Source organism: Canis lupus, chromosome 1 (assembly GCF_003254725.2).
Source record: "Canis lupus dingo isolate Sandy chromosome 1, ASM325472v2, whole genome shotgun sequence".
In the NCBI taxonomy this organism is placed as follows: domain Eukaryota; kingdom Metazoa; phylum Chordata; class Mammalia; order Carnivora; family Canidae; genus Canis; species Canis lupus.
This window is the reverse complement of record NC_064243.1, coordinates 114,745,957-114,764,275: the sequence shown is the minus strand read 5'-3', so window position 1 is coordinate 114,764,275 and position 18,319 is coordinate 114,745,957. Positions and strand designations below refer to the sequence as shown.

Here is an 18,319-nt window from a genome sequence, read left to right as displayed (position 1 = left end):
GTTGGTAAATAGCAGCTTCTCTGTGTACCTGCCAACTCTGCCCCATCCTGGGCTGCCCCAACCTCCCTACAGCCCAGTAAGGACTTCTATGACCCAGGCCTGCTGCTGTGGCCTACAGTACATTCTGATTGTTCAGTGCCCAGGTTTAGTACCAGTCATTAAATATTTTGAATTTCCATACCTATCTAGTGTCTAGCTTAAGGAAGGAACTCTGGAGAGAAGGCTTTTTTTTAGTTGCAAGTAGCAAAAATTTCATTCAAATGGCCTGCATAGAAGTGGTAATTTATGGGCTTTATTTTTTTTTTATGGGCTTTAATATAGGCTTCAGGCATAGTTTGATTCAGAAGTCCTCAATGTCTACAGGATGTTGGCTCCATTTCACTGTAGCTTTCCTTGACCTGCCTTCCTCTGAGTGTGGTCTCTAATGTCAGGCCAGCCCCCTTCATAGCCTGAGGCTGTTTGTCCACTTATCTTATTGTCCATAGAAGGGGCTGGAGTCCAACATTCCCAGGCAGGTCCTGTCAGTCACTTTGATTGGATGGGGGCGGATCCTGAGCTCACCCCTTCACTACTCACACTGCCAGAGTTAAACCAATTGAGTTCACCCCTGGAGCTGAGGGCAGTCCTACCCAAATCTCTTGATTATGTGTGAGGAAGGACAGTCCTTGTAAGGAAAATGTGCTGTCAAGAAGGGGGAAGGCTGAAAGGCAATAAAAACCAGCCCCCCCCCAAAACACCTTGTACACTACCCACTGTCCACCTAATAAGCTTAGCACCAGTCCCCCGCCAGAGATCTTGGGTGAAACGACTATGGAGGTTCTCTAACCACTCTCCTCTATATACTCCCCTACTCTGGGAGTAGAGACCCAGGGGACACAAACTGAGGGGACATTAGGGCAGACAGCTGGGCCAGCTTGTCCATAACGACATAGCTCCAGAGCAGGCAAGGGTGCTGAGGTCATGTTTTGATGCTTGGATATTACCAGAAGAGTACTCAGAGCTGAGAGGCCAAAGGACATGGCTCAATGTAGAAAGATGCTCCTGTAGAGAACAGCTCAGGACTGGAGCCAGAGACCCCAGGGAGGCAGTAGGCCAGAGACCTAGATAGAAGAGGATGGGGCTAAGACTAAAAAGCCTGGTGTAGGGAGGGGAGGAGGCAACAGATGGGAGAGATGCTCAGGAGGCCTAGTGAACAGGCCATGGGGCTGGAGGACCATGAAGGGAGTGGGAGCAAAGGAGGCATTTAAGAAAAGATCCAAGGCTGGAGTGCCTGGGTGGCTCAGTTGGTTGAGCATCTGACTTGATCTCGGCTTAGGTCTTGATCTCATGGTCATGAGTTTGAGCCCTACACTGGGCTCTGCACTGGGCATGAAGCCTACTTGAAAGAGAAAGAGAGAAGAAAGAGAAGAGAAGAAAGGGAAGAGAAGAAAAAGAAAAAAGAAAGAAAGAAAGAAAGAAAGAAAGAAAGAAAGAAAGAAAGAAAGAAAGAAGAGAAAAAGAAAGAAAAAAAGAAAGAAAGAAGAAAAAAGAAAGAAGAAAAAGAAAGAAAGAAAAGAAAGAAAGAAGAAAGAAAGAAAGAAAGAAAGAAAGAAGAAAGAAAGAAAGAAAGAAAGAAAGAAAGAAAGAAAGAAAGAAAGAGAAAGAAAGAAAGAAAGTCAGTCCAGGCTCTGCCCTGCAGACCGAGGGACAAAGAGGCTGTCCCTGAAGACCAGGGAGAAGGCGAGAGTTTGGGGGACTGACTGAGGCCTTTGGCGTCATGGCAAGTGTGGGAGGTCTGAGAGACTTCTGGAGGAGGCCATCCAAGAGGCTTCAGGAATGTCCGATCTGGGATTCAGGAGGGAGGTGAGGGATGGTCAAGCAATATGGCACAACAGTCAGCAGGAAAGACCCATCAACAAAATTAATTGCAAATAAGGAAAATGTGATAATACCCTGTTGTGTCCTGTCTTAGTCTGTTCAGGCTGCTATAACAGAATACCATAAACTGAGTGACAAAGAACGAATTTATTTTTTAAAAAGATTTTATTTATTCATGAAAGAGAGGCAGAGACACAGACAGAGGGAGAAGCAGGCTCCAGGTAGGGAGCCTGATGTGGGAATCAATCCTAGAACCCCGGGATCATGCCCTGAGCCAAAGGCAGATGCTCAACCACTGAGCCACCCAGGCATCCCCAGAAATTTATTTCTGACTGTTCTGGAGGCTGAAAGTCCAAGATCAAGGTGCCAGCAGATTCCATGAGCCTGCTTCCTGGTTCATAGATGGTCATCATTTTGCTGTGTCCTCAGTTGGTGGTAGAGGTAAGGGAGGTTTCTGGAGTCTCTTATAAGGGCATTAATTCAATTTTGAGGGTTCCCAAAGGCTCCATCTTTTAATACCATTACATTGGGGGTTAGATGTCAGCATATGAATGAGGGAGGGAGGGAGGTGGAGACACAAACATTCGGTCCATGGCAGATCTCTTTTCTTCAGCAGAATACACTTTCTTCTCAAGCACATGGAACATTCTCCAGGATAGAGGATATGTTAGGTCATAAAAAATGTCTTAATAAAACTAAAAATATTGGGTTAAAGTATCCTATTAAAAGGCAGAGATTGGAAGATTGGATTAAAAATGATCTACTTTTTTTGGAAAAAATAATTGTAAGAGCATGCTATGAACAACTGTATACCAACAAATGGAATAACCTAGATGAAATGAAAAATTTCTGGGATGCCTGGGTGGCTCAGTTGGTTAAGCATCTACTTTCAGCTCAGGTCATGATCCCAGAGTTCCCAGATCCAGCCAGGCATCAGGCTCCCTGCTCAATCTTCCTCTGCTCCACCCCCATCCCCTGCACCTTTTCTCTCTCTCACTCACTCTCATCTCTTTCTCTCAAAATATTTTTTAAAAAAATTAGCACCCAAAAGCATAAGATACCTAGGAATAAACCTCACCAAAGATGTAAAGGATCTATACCCTCAAAACTATAGAACACTTCTGAAAGAAATTGAGGAAGACACAAAGAGATGGAAAAATATTCCATGCTCATGGATTGGCAGAATTAATATTGTGAAAATGTCAATGTTACCCAGGGCAATATACACGTTTAATGCAATCCCTATCAAAATACCATGGACTTTCTTCAGAGAGAACAAATTATTTTAAGATTTGTGTGGAATCAGAAAAGACCCCGAATAGGCAGGGGAATTTTAAAAAAGAAAACCATATCTGGGGGCATCACAATGCCAGATTTCAGGTTGTACTACAAAGCTGTGGTCATCAAGACAGTGTGGTACTGGCACAAAAACAGACACATAGATCAGTGGAACAGAATAGAGAATCCAGAAGTGGACCCTGAACTTTATGGGCAACTAATATTCGATAAAGGAGGAAAGACTATCCATTGGAAGAAAGACAGTCTCTTCAATAAATGGTGCTGGGAAAATTGGACATCCACATGCAGAAGAATGAAACTAGACCACTCTCTTTCACCATACACAAAGATAAACTCAAAATGGATGAAAGATCTAAATGTGAGACAAGATTCCATCAAAATCCTAGAGAAGAACACAGGCAACACCCTTTTTGAACTCGGCCATAGTAACTTCTTGCAAGATACATCCACGAAGGCAAAAGAAACAAAAGCAAAAATGAACTATTGGGACTTCATCAAGATAAGAAGCTTTTGCACAGCAAAGGATACAGTCAACAAAACTAAGAGACAACCTACAGAATGGGAGAAGATATTTGCAAATGACATATCAGATAAAAGGCTAGTTTCCAAGATCTATAAAGAACTTATTAAACTCAACACCAAAGAAACAAACAATCCAATCATGAAATGGGCAAAAGACATGAACAGAAATCTCACAGAGGAAGACATAGACATGGCCAACATGCATATGAGAAAATGCTCTGCATCACTTGCCATCAGGGAAATACAAATCAAAACTACAATGAGATACCACCTCACACCAGTGAGAATGGGGAAAATTAACAAGGCAGGAAACAACAAATGTTGGAGAGGATGCGGAGAAAAGGGAACCCTCTTACACTGTTGGTGGGAATGTGAACTGGTGCAGCCACTCTGGAAAACTGTGTGGAGGTTCCTCAAACAGTTAAAAATATACCTGCCCTACGACCCAGCAATTGCACTGTTGGGGATTTACCCCAAAGATACAAATGCAATGAAACGCCGGGACACCTGCACCCCGATGTTTATAGCAGCAATGGCCACGATAGCCAAACTGTGGAAGGAGCCTCGGTGTCCAACGAAAGATGAATGGATAAAGAAGATGTGGTTTATGTATACAATGGAATATTACTCAGCTATTAGAAATGACAAATACCCACCATTTGCTTCAACGTGGATGGAACTGGAGGGTATTATGCTGAGTGAAGTAAGTCAGTCGGAGAAGGACAAACATTATATGTTCTCATTCATTTGGGGAATATAAATAATAGTGAAAGGGAAAATAAGGGAAGGGAGAAGAAATGTGTGGGAAATATCAGAAAGGGAGACAGAACGTAAAGACTGCTAACTCTGGGAAACGAACTAGGGGTGGTAGAAGGGGAGGAGGGCGGGGGGTGGGAGTGAATGGGTGACGGGCACTGGGTGTTATTCTGTATGTTAGTAAATTGAACACCAATAAAAAAAATAAAAAAATAAAAAAATAAAAAAATAAAAATTAAAAAAAATATTTTTTAAAAAAATTAAAAATTTCTGAAAAACATAAAACCTGGGCAGCCCTGGTGGCTCAGCGGTTTAGTGCTGCCTTCAGCCCAGGGCCTGATTCTGGAGACCCAGGATCGAGTCCCACATCGGGCTCCCTGCATGGAGCCTCCCTCTGCCTGTGTCTCTGCCTCTCTCTCTCTGTCCCTCGTGAGTAAATAAATAAAATCTTAAATAAATAAAATAAAAAACATAAAAACTACCAAAACTGACTCAAGAAGAAATAGAAAATCTGAGTATATCTAGAACAGGTAAGGAGATTGAATCTGTAATTTTTAAAAAAGATTTTATTCATGAAAGACACTCAGAGGCAGAGAAGTAGAGGGAGAAGCAAACTCCCTGTGGGGAACCCGATATGGGACTTGATCCCAGGACCTCAGGATCACGCCCTGAGCTGAAGGCAGATGTTCAACCATTGAGCCACTCAAGCACCCAGAATCTGTAATTTTTAAAAAGATTTATTATATATATATAGATATTATATATATATAGATATTATATATATATTATATATATATATATATATATATATATATATATAGAGAGAGAGAGAGAGAGAGAGAGAGAGAGAGAGAATATGCATTTGGAGGGCAGGGCAGAGGGAAAGGAAGACAAGCTGACTTTGTGCCTAGCGGAGTCTGAGATCATGACCTGAGCTGAAATCAAGAATCTGCCACTTAACTGACTGAGCCACTCAGGCACCCCAAATTTGTAATTTTATTTTTTTTATTTTTATTTTTTATTTTTCCAAATCTGTAATTTTTAAAATGTTCCAACAGAGGTGCCTGGCCGGTTCTGTCAATAGAGCACGTAGAGCATGTAACTCTTGATCTCAGGTTTGTAAGTTTGAGCCCCATGTTGGGTATACAGATTCCTGAAAAAATATTAAAAAAAATTTTTTTTTAATTTTTATTTATTCATGATAGTCACAGAGAGAGAGAGAGAGAGGGGGGCAGAGACACAGGCAGAGGGAGAAGCAGGCTCCATGCACCGGGAGCCCGAAGTGGGATTCGATTCCGGGTCTCCAGGATCGAGCCCCGGGCCAAAGGCAGGCGCTAAACCGCTGCACCACCCAGGGTTCCCATGAAAAAATATTTAAAAAAAATGTTCCAACAAAGAAAAGTCTAGGACCAAATGTTTTTACTGGTGAATTCTACCAAACTTTCAAAGACACATTATCACTAATTCTTATCAGACTCCTCCAAAAAATCATAGAGAACATTTCCTTTTTCTTACCCTCATATTTTTATAACAAAGCCAAAGACATCACGAGACAAGAAAACTAAAGACCAATATCCTTCATGAATATAAATGAGAGAATCCTCAACAAAACAATACCAAACCAAATTCAACAGCACATTCTAAGGATTATACACTAAGACCAAGTGGGATTTATCATTGCAATCCTTGGAATGTAAGACTCAACATACAAAAAGCAATCAGTGTAATATATCACATTAGTAGAGTGAAGGAAATAAAACCATGATCATCTCAATTGATGCAGGAAAAAACATTGACAAAACTCAACACTCTTTTATTTTATTTTTAATTTTTATTTATTTATGATAGTCACAGAGAGAGAAAGAGAGGCAGAGACATAGGCAGAGGGAGAAGCAGGCTTCATGCACCGGGAGCCCGATGTGGGATTCGATCCCGGTTCTCCAGGATCGCGCCCTGGGCCAAAGGCAGGCGCCAAATCGCTGCGCCACCCAGGGATCCCTCAACACTCTTTTATAATAAAAAACGTGCAATAGGCTAGGATTAAATGGGAACTTCTTTAACAGGGTAAAGGCAATATATACAAATCCCAAAGCTAACATCATACACAGTAGTGAAAGTGAAAGCCTTCCCCTAAGGTCAGGAACAATCAAGGATGCCCACCTCTATTAACATAGTATTGGAATTTCTAGCCAGATGAGTTAGTCAAGAAGAAGAAAATAAAGGCACCCAATTTAGAAAGGAAGAATTGAAATGATCTCTGTAGATGATAAGATTTTATATGTAGAGGGCAGCCCCGGTGGCTGAGCGGCTTAGCGCCGCCTGCAGCCCAGGGCGTGATCCTGGAGACCCTGGAGTCGCACGTCGGGCTCTGAGCGGCTTAGCGCCGCCTGCAGCCCAGGGCGTGATCCTGGAGACCCTGGAGTCGCACGTCGGGCTCCCTGCATGGAGCCTGCTTCTCCCTCTGCCTGTGTCTCTGCCTCTCTCTCTCTCTCTCTGCATCTCTATGAATAAATTAAAAAAAAAAAGATTTTATATGTAGAATAAACACACACGCACACACACACCCACACTGTTAGAGCTCATAAGTGAATTCAGCTAACTTGCAATATGCAAAGTCAACACACAAAAACCAGTTGTATTTCTACACACTTTCTAATGAAACACTTTCTAATGAACAATCTGAAAAGGAAATTTCAAAAAAAAAACCCCACAATACTATTCACAACATCAAAAAGAATAAAATATTTACAAATAAGTTTGTACAGAGATGCTTGGTTGACTCGGTCCATGGAGCATGCACCTCTTGATCTCAGGGTTGTGAGTTTAAGCCCCATGTTGGGTGTGTAGAGATTACTTTAAAATCTTTAAGGGGAACCCTGGGTGGTGCAGCGGTTTAGCGCCTGCCTTTGGCCCAGGGCGCGATCCTGGAGACCCAGGATCGAATCCCGGTGCATGGAGCCTGCTTCTCCCTCTGCCTGTGTCTCTGCCTCTCTCTCTCTCTCTCTCTCTCTCTGTGTGACTATCATAAATAAATAAATAAAATTTAAAAAAATAAAATCTTTAAAAAATTGGGATGCCTGAGTGGCTCAGGGGTTGAGCACCTCCCTTTGGCCCCGGGGAATGATCCTGGAGTCCCGGAATCAAGTCCCACGTCGGGTGGGCTCTTTGCATGGAGCCTGCTTCTTCCTCTGCCTGTGTCTCTGCCTCTCTGTGTGTGTGTCTCATTAATAAATAAATAAAATCTTTAGAAAAAAAAATCTTAAAAAAAGTTTGTACAAAGAGATAAAAACCACAAAACTCTGCTGAAAGAAATTAACACTGAAACAAATGGAAAGACATCCCATATTTGTGAACTGGAAAACTTAGTTTTGTTAAGATGATAGTTCTGCTTGTATTCATTTGCTAGGGCTGTCATCACAAAACACCATGGATTGGGTAACTTCCACAACAGAGATTTATTTTCCTACAATTCTGGAGCCTAGAAGTTCAATATCAAACTGTCAGCAGGTTTGGTTTCTGTGGTCTGTCTCCTTGGCCTGGCAATGGCTGCTCTTTTGCTGTGTTCTCACATAATCCTTCCTCTGTGTGGTCACATCCCTGAAGTGTCTCTGTGTGTCCAAATTTCCTCTTTTTTTTTAATTTTTATTTATTCATGATAGGCACACAGTGAGAGAGAGGCAGAGACACAGGCAGAGGGAGAAGCAGGGTCCATGCACCGGGAGCCTGACGTGGGATTCGATCCTGGATCTCCAGGATCGCGCCCTGGGCCAAAGGCAGGCGCCAAACCGCTGCGCCACCCAGGGATCCCAATTTCCTCTTTTTTTTAAGATTTTTTTTTTTTTTTTTTTTTTTTTTTACTGGGGCACCTGAGTGGCTCATTCAGTTGAGCGTCTGCCTTTGGCTCAGATCATGATCCCAGGATCTTGGGATCGGTCCCTGCATCAGACTTTCTCCCTCTCCCTCTGCTCCTCCCCCTGCTCGTGTGAGCATTCTCTCTCTCAAGTAAATATTTTTTTTAAGTGTAAAAAATAAAAAATATTTTTTACTTTTTTTTACCAGAGAGACAGAGAGAGAGAGAGAAAGAGCAAGGATGAGGAGTGGGAAGGAGGCAGAGGCAGGAGGAGAGGGAGAAGCAGACACCCCATTGAGCAGGGAACCCCACGTGGGGCTTGATCACAGGATGCTTGAGCAACTAAGTCACCCAGGCACCCCAAATTTCCTCTTCTTATAAAGACTCTTATCAGACTGGCTTACAGCCCACCCTGATAGCCCTCATTTTAACTTCATCACCTCTTTAAAGTCCCTATATCCGGGAACCCTGGGTGGCGCAGCAGTTTGGCGCCTGCCTTTGGCCCAGGGCGCGATCCTGGAGACCGGGATCGAATCCCACGTCGGGCTCCCGGTGCATGGAGCCTGCTTCTCCCTCTGCCTGTGTCTCTGCCTCTCTCTCTCTATCTGTGTGTGACTATCATAAATAAATAAAAATTAAAAAAAAAAAATAAAGTCCCTATATCCAAATACAGTCACAATCTGAGGTACTGGGAGGTCAGGGCTTCAACATTTATATCTTTTTTTTTTTTACCTTTTTTTTAACATTTATATCTTGAGGGGATCTCAGCTCATAACAAGACCCAAAGTGATATACGAATTCAAAATCAATCTCAAAATCCTAGTGGCAAATTTTTCATACATCAAGAAATCTATCCTAAAACTGATATGGAATTTCAAAGGACCCTAAATAGCCCAAACTATCTTGAAATAGAAGAACAAAGTTGGAGGGCTTATACTTCCTAATTTCAAAGCTGTAAAGCTACAGTAATTAAAACAGTGTGATACTGGCACAAAGACAGACATATAGACCAATATAATAGAACAGAGAGCTGAGAAAATAAGCCTTTACATATATAGTCAGTTGATTTTTGGCCAGGATGCCAAGATCATCTAATGGGGAAAGGACATGCCTTCCAACAAATGATGCTGGGAAATCCAGATATTCATATGCACAAGAATAAATTAGAACCCTACCTTATACCATATACAAAAATTACCTTAAAATGGATCAGATTCATAAATTTAAGACCTAAAACTAAAAAACAATTGACAATCTTGACATTTGATTTGGCAATGATTTCTTTTTTTTTTTTTTTTTAAGATTTTACTTATTTATTCATGAGAGACACAGAGAGAGAGAGGCAGAGACAGGCAGAGGGAGAAGCAGGCTCCACGCAGGGAGCCCTACATGGACCGATCCCTGGTCTCTAGGATCACACCCTGGGCTGAAGGTGGCATTAAACCGCTGAGCTATCCCGGCTGCCCGCAAAGAGGTTTTAATATGACACAAAAAATGTCTTTCATTTTGGTTAAAAAGTGATAGTTTATTTAAAAAATGATTCTGGAAAAATTGACTATGAAGGTGAAATAAGATTTTAAGATTATTTATTTAGAGAGTGTGCCCGTGGATGAGGGGAGAGAGGCAAAGAGAGAGGGGGAGAGAGAATTTCAAACAGACTGTGCTGAGCCGGGAGCCCAAGGCAGAGGGCAATCTCAGGATCCTGAGATCATGACCTAAGCGGAAATCCAGTTGGTCGCTGAACCGACTGAGCCACCCAGGTCCCCAAAGATGAAATCAAATTTTAGATCCCTACACCATAGCAAAAGTGAATTCAAGATTAATTAAAAATTACACGTGGAAAAAAAATAAAAAATAAAAAATATAATAAATAAATAAATAAATAAATAAATAAATAAATAAATAAATAAATAAAATAAAAATTACACGTGGAGGGATGCCTGGGTGGCTCAGCGGTTGGGCTCCTGCCTTCTGCTCAGGTCGTGATCCCAGGATCCAAGATCGAGTCCCGCATTGGGCTCCCTGTGAGGAGCCTGCTTCTCCCTCTGCCTGTCTCTGTTTCTCTCTCTGTCTGTGTCTCTCATGAATAAATGAATACATCTTTAAAAAAAATACATGTGGAAAAACACAATTGTTTTACCAAAAAAAATTAAAGAATATTTGTTTTACTTTGGCATGGGAAGAACTTTCAAAGCATGACAGAAAACACAAGAGCCACTTTATTTATTATTTTTAAAAGATTTTATTTATTTTTTCATGAGAGATATGAAAAGGTGGGACTCGATCCCCAGACCCCGGGATCATGACCTGAGCCAAAGGCAGGCGCTGAACAGCTGAGCCACCCAGGCGTCCCAGGACTCAGTTTTTTTGTTTAAAAACTTTAAAAAATGGGAATCAATCCCTGGGTGGCTCAGTGGTTTAGCGCCTGCCTTTGGCCTAGAGAGACCCAGGGTCGAGTCCCGCATGGGGCTCCCTGCATGGAACCTGCCTCTCTCTCTGCTTGGGTCTCTGCCTCTCTCTCTCTCTCTCTCCCTCTCTCCTCTGTGTCTCTCATGAATAAATAAAAAATCTTAAAAAAAAAAGAACACTTTAAAGACACAGGTGATTTTACATATTCATTCATTCAGTCAGTTAACAAATACTCATTGACTATATACCACATGCTGGGAATACAGAAAAAGGAAAATTGATAAATATCCCTGCTTTTGTGGAGCTGACATTTTAAAGGAAAAGGCAGAGAATTGGGTTTGAGGAAAAAAAAGGGAGATGTTGAATAAGCAGGTGTGATAGGAATAGAGATTAAAAAAATGGGAACCCTCTGTTCAGACGCTGCATTTAAGACAGAAAGCCCTACGTTCAAATCTCAGCAGTCACAGTCTTCAAAGCCTGTCTATAGAGTGGAAATAATGGCACAGCTTTCCAAACGGCTCCGCTACCGCCCCCTTTTGGCCTAGGGAAGCTCCTGTTAAGGTTGGAACCTCGAAGGCACGAACGTACCATCGCGAACGCCTAGGCTGAAGCCAGGGCAGCCATATTGGTTCCGGGAGGACGGGAGGCGTTGCGACCGCTGCCATTTTCAGTTAGGGCAGTAGCGGACTTCCGGGCACCATCTTGAGTGACAGCAGAGGCGGAGCTCTGCTGACATGTTCGTTAAGGGCCGGACTCCCAGGGCACCTCCCCGAGAGCGACTAAACGCTAACGGCGGCGGGCGGAGGCCTGCAGCCGTAGCCCCGCCCCCGGCGCTGGGCTCCACCTCCCGGCCCCACTTCCGCCGGGTGAGCGTCTGTCGGCGTCGCTGCCGTAAGGCGGGCCGGAGGTTTGCCGCATCACGGAAGATGGCGGCCACGGCGGTGAACGGGGCGCCGGGCGCCTCGGGCTCGGGCCCTGCGGCGGCCTCGGGCGCAGTCCTGCAGGTCGCGGCCGGCATGTACGAGCAACTTAAGGGCGAGTGGAACCGTAAAAGCCCCAATCTTAGCAAGTGCGGTGAAGAGCTGGGCCGTCTCAAGGTAGGGCTCGGCGGGGGCGGCTACGAGGGGTCTAGACCTAGCCGAGTTCCCGGCCGCGGGCGAGACCGGGGCGGGCCGGGGGATCCCGTAGGGGGGAGGATTCGGAACCGCCAAAGTGCGGGCTTAGAGGGGTGAAGAAGTGAGAGGGGCTTGGGAGGGATCACACACGCCCCGCGGGGGGCGACGGGGGGCCGGGCAGTGATGGAAATGTTGAGGCACAGCCGAGGGAGGGGTTAAAGTTTTGGTGTTTGGGGAGGCCTAGCTGGCCGGAGCGGCAGGACGGGAGTGTTGGGAGTTTTTCCGATGGGGGGTTCTTGACGAGAACAAGTGGGGAGTGAGGACTGGACAGAATGATGAAAGAAAGAAGGCTGAGATGAAGGATTGTGTGGTTAGGCCAGACCAGATCAGACCAGATCAGGGTCTGAGAGATCTGGGGCTTAGGGGCACATGGGGGGGGGCAGCCGAATTTTGGGGACCAGAATGGTGCTCAGGGTGTTTCAGACCAAACGTGTTTGGAAAAGAGTACAAGTATTGTGGGCTGAGCTAAGTCCCTGTGTCTGATAAGTGATGTGTGGGCTGGGCAACTGGGGGATGGATGGTAGCTCCCTTTCCTCCCAGGTGTAGATTTGGGGGTGGATGGGAGGTGTAGTTGGGCCCAACCCAATAGCGTGTGGAAAAGATACTCCAGGAACTGAAGATGCTAGCATCTTCAGGCATGGTGTGTGTCTGCTGTTTACCCAGTGGGGCTATTAATAATTGTAACATGAGGTCATCGGGAATGGGCACTCAGTGTGCCCAGGCCCTGTTCTGAGCGCTTTCTGAGGACTGACTCCTTTAAAACTCATAACAGCTTTGAGTCAGGGATGATGATTAGTTCCATTTCCTAGGTGGGAAAACTTAAAGCTTAGCAAAGGTGAGTAACCTGTTCTTGAGGTCCTGTCTTCTTTCTTTCCTTCCTCCCCTGCTCTCCTGTCAGCTGGTTCTGCTGGAACTCAACTTCTTGCCAACCACAGGGACCAAACTGACCAAACAGCAGCTCATTCTGGCCCGTGAGTGTCTTTGGGGCTGGTGGGGGGTGATGGGATGACCACCAGGAGTGGTGGTTGGGAAGGGACTTGGGCACCTCCTAAGAACTTGCTCTGTCACTCACAGGTGACATTCTGGAGATTGGGGCCCAGTGGAGCATCCTGCGCAAGGACATCCCCTCCTTCGAGCGCTACATGGCCCAGCTCAAATGCTACTACTTTGATTACAAGTGAGGATGGGGCCTGTCCCTGATTGGGTGGGGGTAGGGGGTTATATGGTAGATTTTTGGGTTTTTTTCTTCGGTCACTGGTTCTCCAGCTACTCAAGTCATCTTCCTTCACCTAGGACCTCCCTCTTCGCCTAGTTCTGTCCTCAGAGGCTACAGAGTCTAGGGGTGGTCCTGGAGGTCCTTATCCTGGGATTTACCACGTAGTCTCTGTTGGCCTCCAGTGTGTTCCCCTCTCCATGTTCCTGCACCACATTTCCACTCCCCACCGAGCTACTGTTACCAAACTTTCCTGCGGCCTCCAATGCTGTATCAGCCCTGACCTCTCTGGCTCTGCCTCCCCTGTCCCAGCCCTGACCCCTCCTGCCTGTGCTCCCCCCATCCCAGCCCTGTCTCTCCCACTGGCCTCCTAAAGTCAGAGGGGTCTTGGTCACTGCTGTGTTTCAGTACTGCCTAGCACGAGGGTGAGCCCAGAGCAGGGATTCAGTGAATATGTGTTGAATATAAAATTTAATGGTTTTGAACTCAGTTGTGCTTGCATGGGTTAATGATTAATGATTAAGAATTTGGCATCAGAAGTCAGACAAACCTGAGATTAAAACTAATTTTGCCCCTTCCTATGTGGTCTTGGGCAAATTGCTTCACCTCCCTATGCCTCAGTTTCCTCCATAAAGTGAGGGTGATAACTCTAAATATCATAATCATAGTTAACACACAATATTTATTTGAGCCAAGTACTGTTCTGATCGCTGTACTTGGGTTAAGTCATTTAATTCACTTAACCCTTACTCTCTTGACCTACCTTCTAAGAGATGGACGCTGTGGTAATACTCATTTTATAGTTAGGGAAACTGAAGCTGAGTCAGTTTACTGAAGTGAGGTCACCTACTTGGGCCCATATGACTTGTGATTTCTTCTTGCCTCTCTGGGCTTCAGTTTCATTTGAAAACCCAGGACCCAATACCTCTCCAAGGAGATAGCATGGGGCAGTCATCAGGGTCCCTGGAGCCTGGAGTGGGGTGGCTTGTAGGTTCGTAAGCCCTCCTTATGTTGATTCCCCCACCCTGGTCCACAGGGAGCAACTCCCCGAGTCAGCCTACATGCACCAGCTCTTGGGCCTCAACCTCCTCTTCCTGCTATCCCAGAACCGGGTAGCTGAGTTCCACACAGAGTTGGAGCGGCTGCCTGCCAAGGACATCCAGACCAATGTATACATCAAGCATCCCGTGTCCCTGGAGCAAGTGAGGCTGGGGAATGGGGGGAGGGGAAGGATCTGAAGGGAGAGGTGCAGGTATAGACATTAGGGAAGATTTCTTGGAGGAGTGGGCAGGGTTCACTTGTCTTTTAGCCCGGGGACTCATTTATCCAACAGCTCTTGAGCTCCAGCCACATGGTATATACTGTGGTTGGTTTTCAGACTGTACTGCAAACAAAACAGATTAGAATCCCTGATCTGGCGGGCGTGATGAGAAAGCAGACAGTAAACAAAAAGATTAAGTAATCTGTGTGGTCTGTCAGATGTTAAGTGCTATGGAGAAAAAGTAAGGAGAGTGGAGAATTGGGGCAGGGGTGAGTTTTTTGGTAGGGTGGTCAGGGAAAGCCTTGCTAAAAAGGTGAAATTTGAGAAAGATTTGAAAGGGGTGATGAACCCAACCACGTGGACATCTGGGGGTGGGTGGGAGTGAACCAAGTAGAGGAGCAGCCAGTCCAAGGTCCCAAGGCAGAAACATGCCTGTTGTGGCTGAGGGTAGACAATGAGGACAATATTTCTAGAACAAGGTGAGCATGGTCAGAGAAGAGCTTTAGTATGTACTCTAAGGTTAGGAAGTAATTCCTCAAGTTGAGGTCTCATGGGAGGATTTTGCTATGGTGAGGATGGGAACGAGCAGTTATAGCAGGCAGCACAGTTGGGCAAAGCTCTGTCTCCCACCTGTGATTGGAGAATAGATAAGATAAATAGCTACCAGTCAGGGCAGGTTGGAGAAAGTGTGTGTGTGTGTGTGTGTGTGTGTGTGTGTGTGTGTACAGATCAGGGAGGGCTTCCTGGAAGAGGAGGTGCTCAGTCTGCATGGGGAATGCATGACTGTATGCTAAGAGTGTTCTAGCAGAGGGGATTATGGAGGATGGAGGCACTAGGAATGTGGTGAGCCCTCAGCTTGTAGGCCCCTTGTGCTACCTCTTCCTCATCCTCTTTTCCCGCCCCACCCTGGCCTCTACAGTACCTGATGGAGGGCAGCTATAACAAGGTGTTCCTGGCCAAAGGCAACATCCCTGCTGAGAGCTATACCTTCTTCATTGACATCTTGCTTGACACGATCAGGTATGTGGGGAGCAGGGTCCTGTGGTGGACAGAAGGAGCTTGGACTCTGGAGTCAGACAGCCCTGAGTTGAATCCCGTTCTGGCCTCTTGTAGTCTGGAGAGGATGGGCACGTCAGTTCTCTTTTTCTACGAACTGGAACTTGTCATGAGATTGTGGAAAGCAGCTCTCATCTCACTGTGGGCTGTTTATCTGCATGCCCATATGATCCAGGGATGGGCTTGGCACCCAGACAGCGCTCAGCAGACAAGAACCAAGCTGCCTGTCTTAGAAGTACTCCAGTGCACGAGGCATATGACCTAACCTCAGGTCACCTAAGCTCTGCAACCCTCAGTTTCCTCTTCCTTAGAGTGGGGCCATGAAGTCCTGCTCAGAGGTTGAGCCGTGCACAAGTGACATGGCATGCGTAGGTGGATGACATTTACACATCCCTTGAGGAATAAAAGGGCCTGGGTGGTGGCAAAGCTAGTTCATGGAGGCAAAGTGCCAGACTGAGATGGGTTTCCATTTCTTAGATGGCAAAACCAAGCCCAGAGATGTGGTGGGAGTGACAAGGGATAGTTTAGTGAGTTTAGGTTATTTATTTTTTTATCTTTGAAAAATTATTTCAATTCAGTTAATTAACAAGTAATGTATTATTGGTTTTAGAGGTAGAGGTCAGTGATTGGTCAGTCTTATATAATACCTAAGTTATTTTTAGTTAAGTATTTTGGCTCTCCAAAATGAATAGAGAGTAATATATAATGTGTGTCTGCATACCTGCCACTTGGTCTAAGAGATAAAATACCTCAGAAATGGATGCACACTCCCTGTTACTGTTTTTTTTTCCCCAGAGCTAACCCCTTCTTCATTTTCAGTGACTTGATCCTTTTTCTACTTCAGTATTGATCTTGATGCCTCTTAACAGGTGGCAAGAAACCCTCTCAGGATCAGATCTAGAAATGGGGTACAGCACCCTTGTGTGTGTAGCAGGGGAGGAAGGGTTCTGTAAAGAGATCCCTTCGTGTGAATCCCAGGCGTGGTTTCAGACAGCCTGAAGTCCTCCTGGCTGGGAGTGGGATTCAAGAGTTTGGGCCCAGTAGTCTGAGAGATCTGGACCCTGCCGTGGCCCTGGGTTTGCACCTCTGCTCAAGCTACTCTCTCTCCCCAAGCCTTAAGCAGGGCAGGAAGCATGCACCAGCCATCGGTGCTGAACTGAAGGGTCATGCAGGTCAGACCTGGAGAATTGTTGGTGCTCAGTAATGAGAGTCTCATCTTTCCCCAGGGATGAGATTGCTGGGTGCATCGAGAAGGCCTATGAGAAAATCCTTTTCACTGAGGCCACCCGGATCCTCTTCTTCAACACACCCAAAAAGATGACGGACTACGCCAAGAAGGTGGCTGGGGTGCAGGGCAAGGGGCCGTGGGGCCAGGGGTGTACTCGCAATGGGGGGGAGGGGGGAGGAACGCTGGAGCAAGACTGCACATTTAAATCCAGCTGTGTGACCTCAGGCAGGTTGCTGAGCTTCTCTGAACTTCAGTTTCCTGATGTGTAGAGTGGGACTAGAATTTAACATGTGAGATGAGCTTAGCACAGCACCTGGCACGAGGTGGAGATGGACGCTGATGCTCAGTACCTGTTGAGCTGTTGTCCTTCAAGGATTCCTCAGAGGTTGCAGCTTTTCTCCATGAGACTTTGCCTCATTTGACCTGGGGTGTTTATGCAGGAGTAGTGCCTCTGGAGATGCTGGGGCATGGGGTATAATGACCCCGGTGACTGAGGAGGGTCAAGACCAGACTAGAAGAGGTCAAATTGAATTTGAGCTATGGGCACAGCTGATATTTAGTGATCATTTACTCTGCGCCAAACTCTTCTCACCTCATTTAGAGGTGTTGACTCACTGAATCCTCACAGCAGACCTAGAGAGGTGTGTAATTAGAGTGCTTGTCTCAAACATGAAGAAACTGAGGCTCAGAGAGGTGAAGGTACTTGTCCAGAATTGTGTGGGTAAAGTAGGGTTGGTGAGGAACGTGAGGCAGGGCCGGCGTGGAAAAGCGCTGGTTCTACAAGGTGGGGTGGGAGCCTGTGTGATCACCCCACCCATCTGTCATCCTTCCCTTTCTGCAGCGAGGGTGGGTTCTGGGCCTCAACAACTACTACAGCTTTGCCAGCCAGCAGCAGAAGCCAGAAGACACCACCATCCCCTCCACGGAACTGGCCAAACAGGTCATCGAGTATGCCCGGCAGCTGGAGATGATCGTCTGAGTCCACCAGGCCCTGGGGTGGGGCAGGGCTTGCAGTATTTAAAGCAGTGGCAGTGCAGGGCTTCCTCCAATAAAGGTGGATTGACATTCTTTCTTCTAGGCCCTTGTCTCCCCGGGTGGAATGGTGGGGAGACAAGTTCCTTATCTCTGAAGAACTTAGACAGTTGAGAGCCCTCTGGGGTCTGAGATAACCCTCTGTTGGGTCAGCTTCCATCCAGTGGCCACTGCTCAAGCTCTCAAATGGCTGCCCATTGCGGGGCCCCAAATGCAGGAGAGCACAGGTACCAGGTAGAGGGACTGTTGGAGGTATGGACGCACACAGGAGGGCCAGGCCAAGGCACGAGTTTTTCAGTGAAGGGGGTAAAGCATCACAATTTAAAATGTTTGCAATTAAACTGGTTTGTTAAATATCATGTGAAATGGAACCCTGTGGTTCTGTGGGCTACCAGTTTGAGAACTCTGGAACGGGAGTTGTGGGCCCTGGCATGGGCTTGCCCTGATTCCCAGCCTTCCTGAGACAATGCTGTAACTTCCTCTCTCCTGCACCACCCCCCGCTTGTGCTTCCTGCCTTGAAGTTCTCCAGAAGGTATTTAAGGCAGAGTCCAGATCTGGCTGAGCCATTTGTGGGATGTGGGATTTTCAACCAAGTCTTACAGGGTCCGTTTCCACACCTGTTGTAGAAGGAATGATCACCCCTGCTCCCCAGAAGGATCT

General features: G+C 46.0%; 1 protein-coding gene across 1 annotated transcript; it reads left to right on the top strand.

The window, feature by feature from the left end:
- The first annotated feature begins 11,412 nt into the window (after positions 1-11,412).
- On the top strand, positions 11,413-18,017 carry PSMD8 (proteasome 26S subunit, non-ATPase 8). The gene is made up of 7 exons (XM_025425110.1): positions 11,413-11,790; positions 12,767-12,839; positions 12,943-13,045; positions 14,118-14,283; positions 15,262-15,362; positions 16,625-16,736; positions 17,468-18,017. Exons 1-7 carry the CDS (start codon positions 11,428-11,430, stop codon positions 17,603-17,605), a joined length of 1,056 nt encoding a protein of 351 aa, XP_025280895.1. The 5' UTR covers positions 11,413-11,427; the 3' UTR covers positions 17,606-18,017.
- The last annotated feature ends 302 nt before the right edge of the window (positions 18,018-18,319 follow it).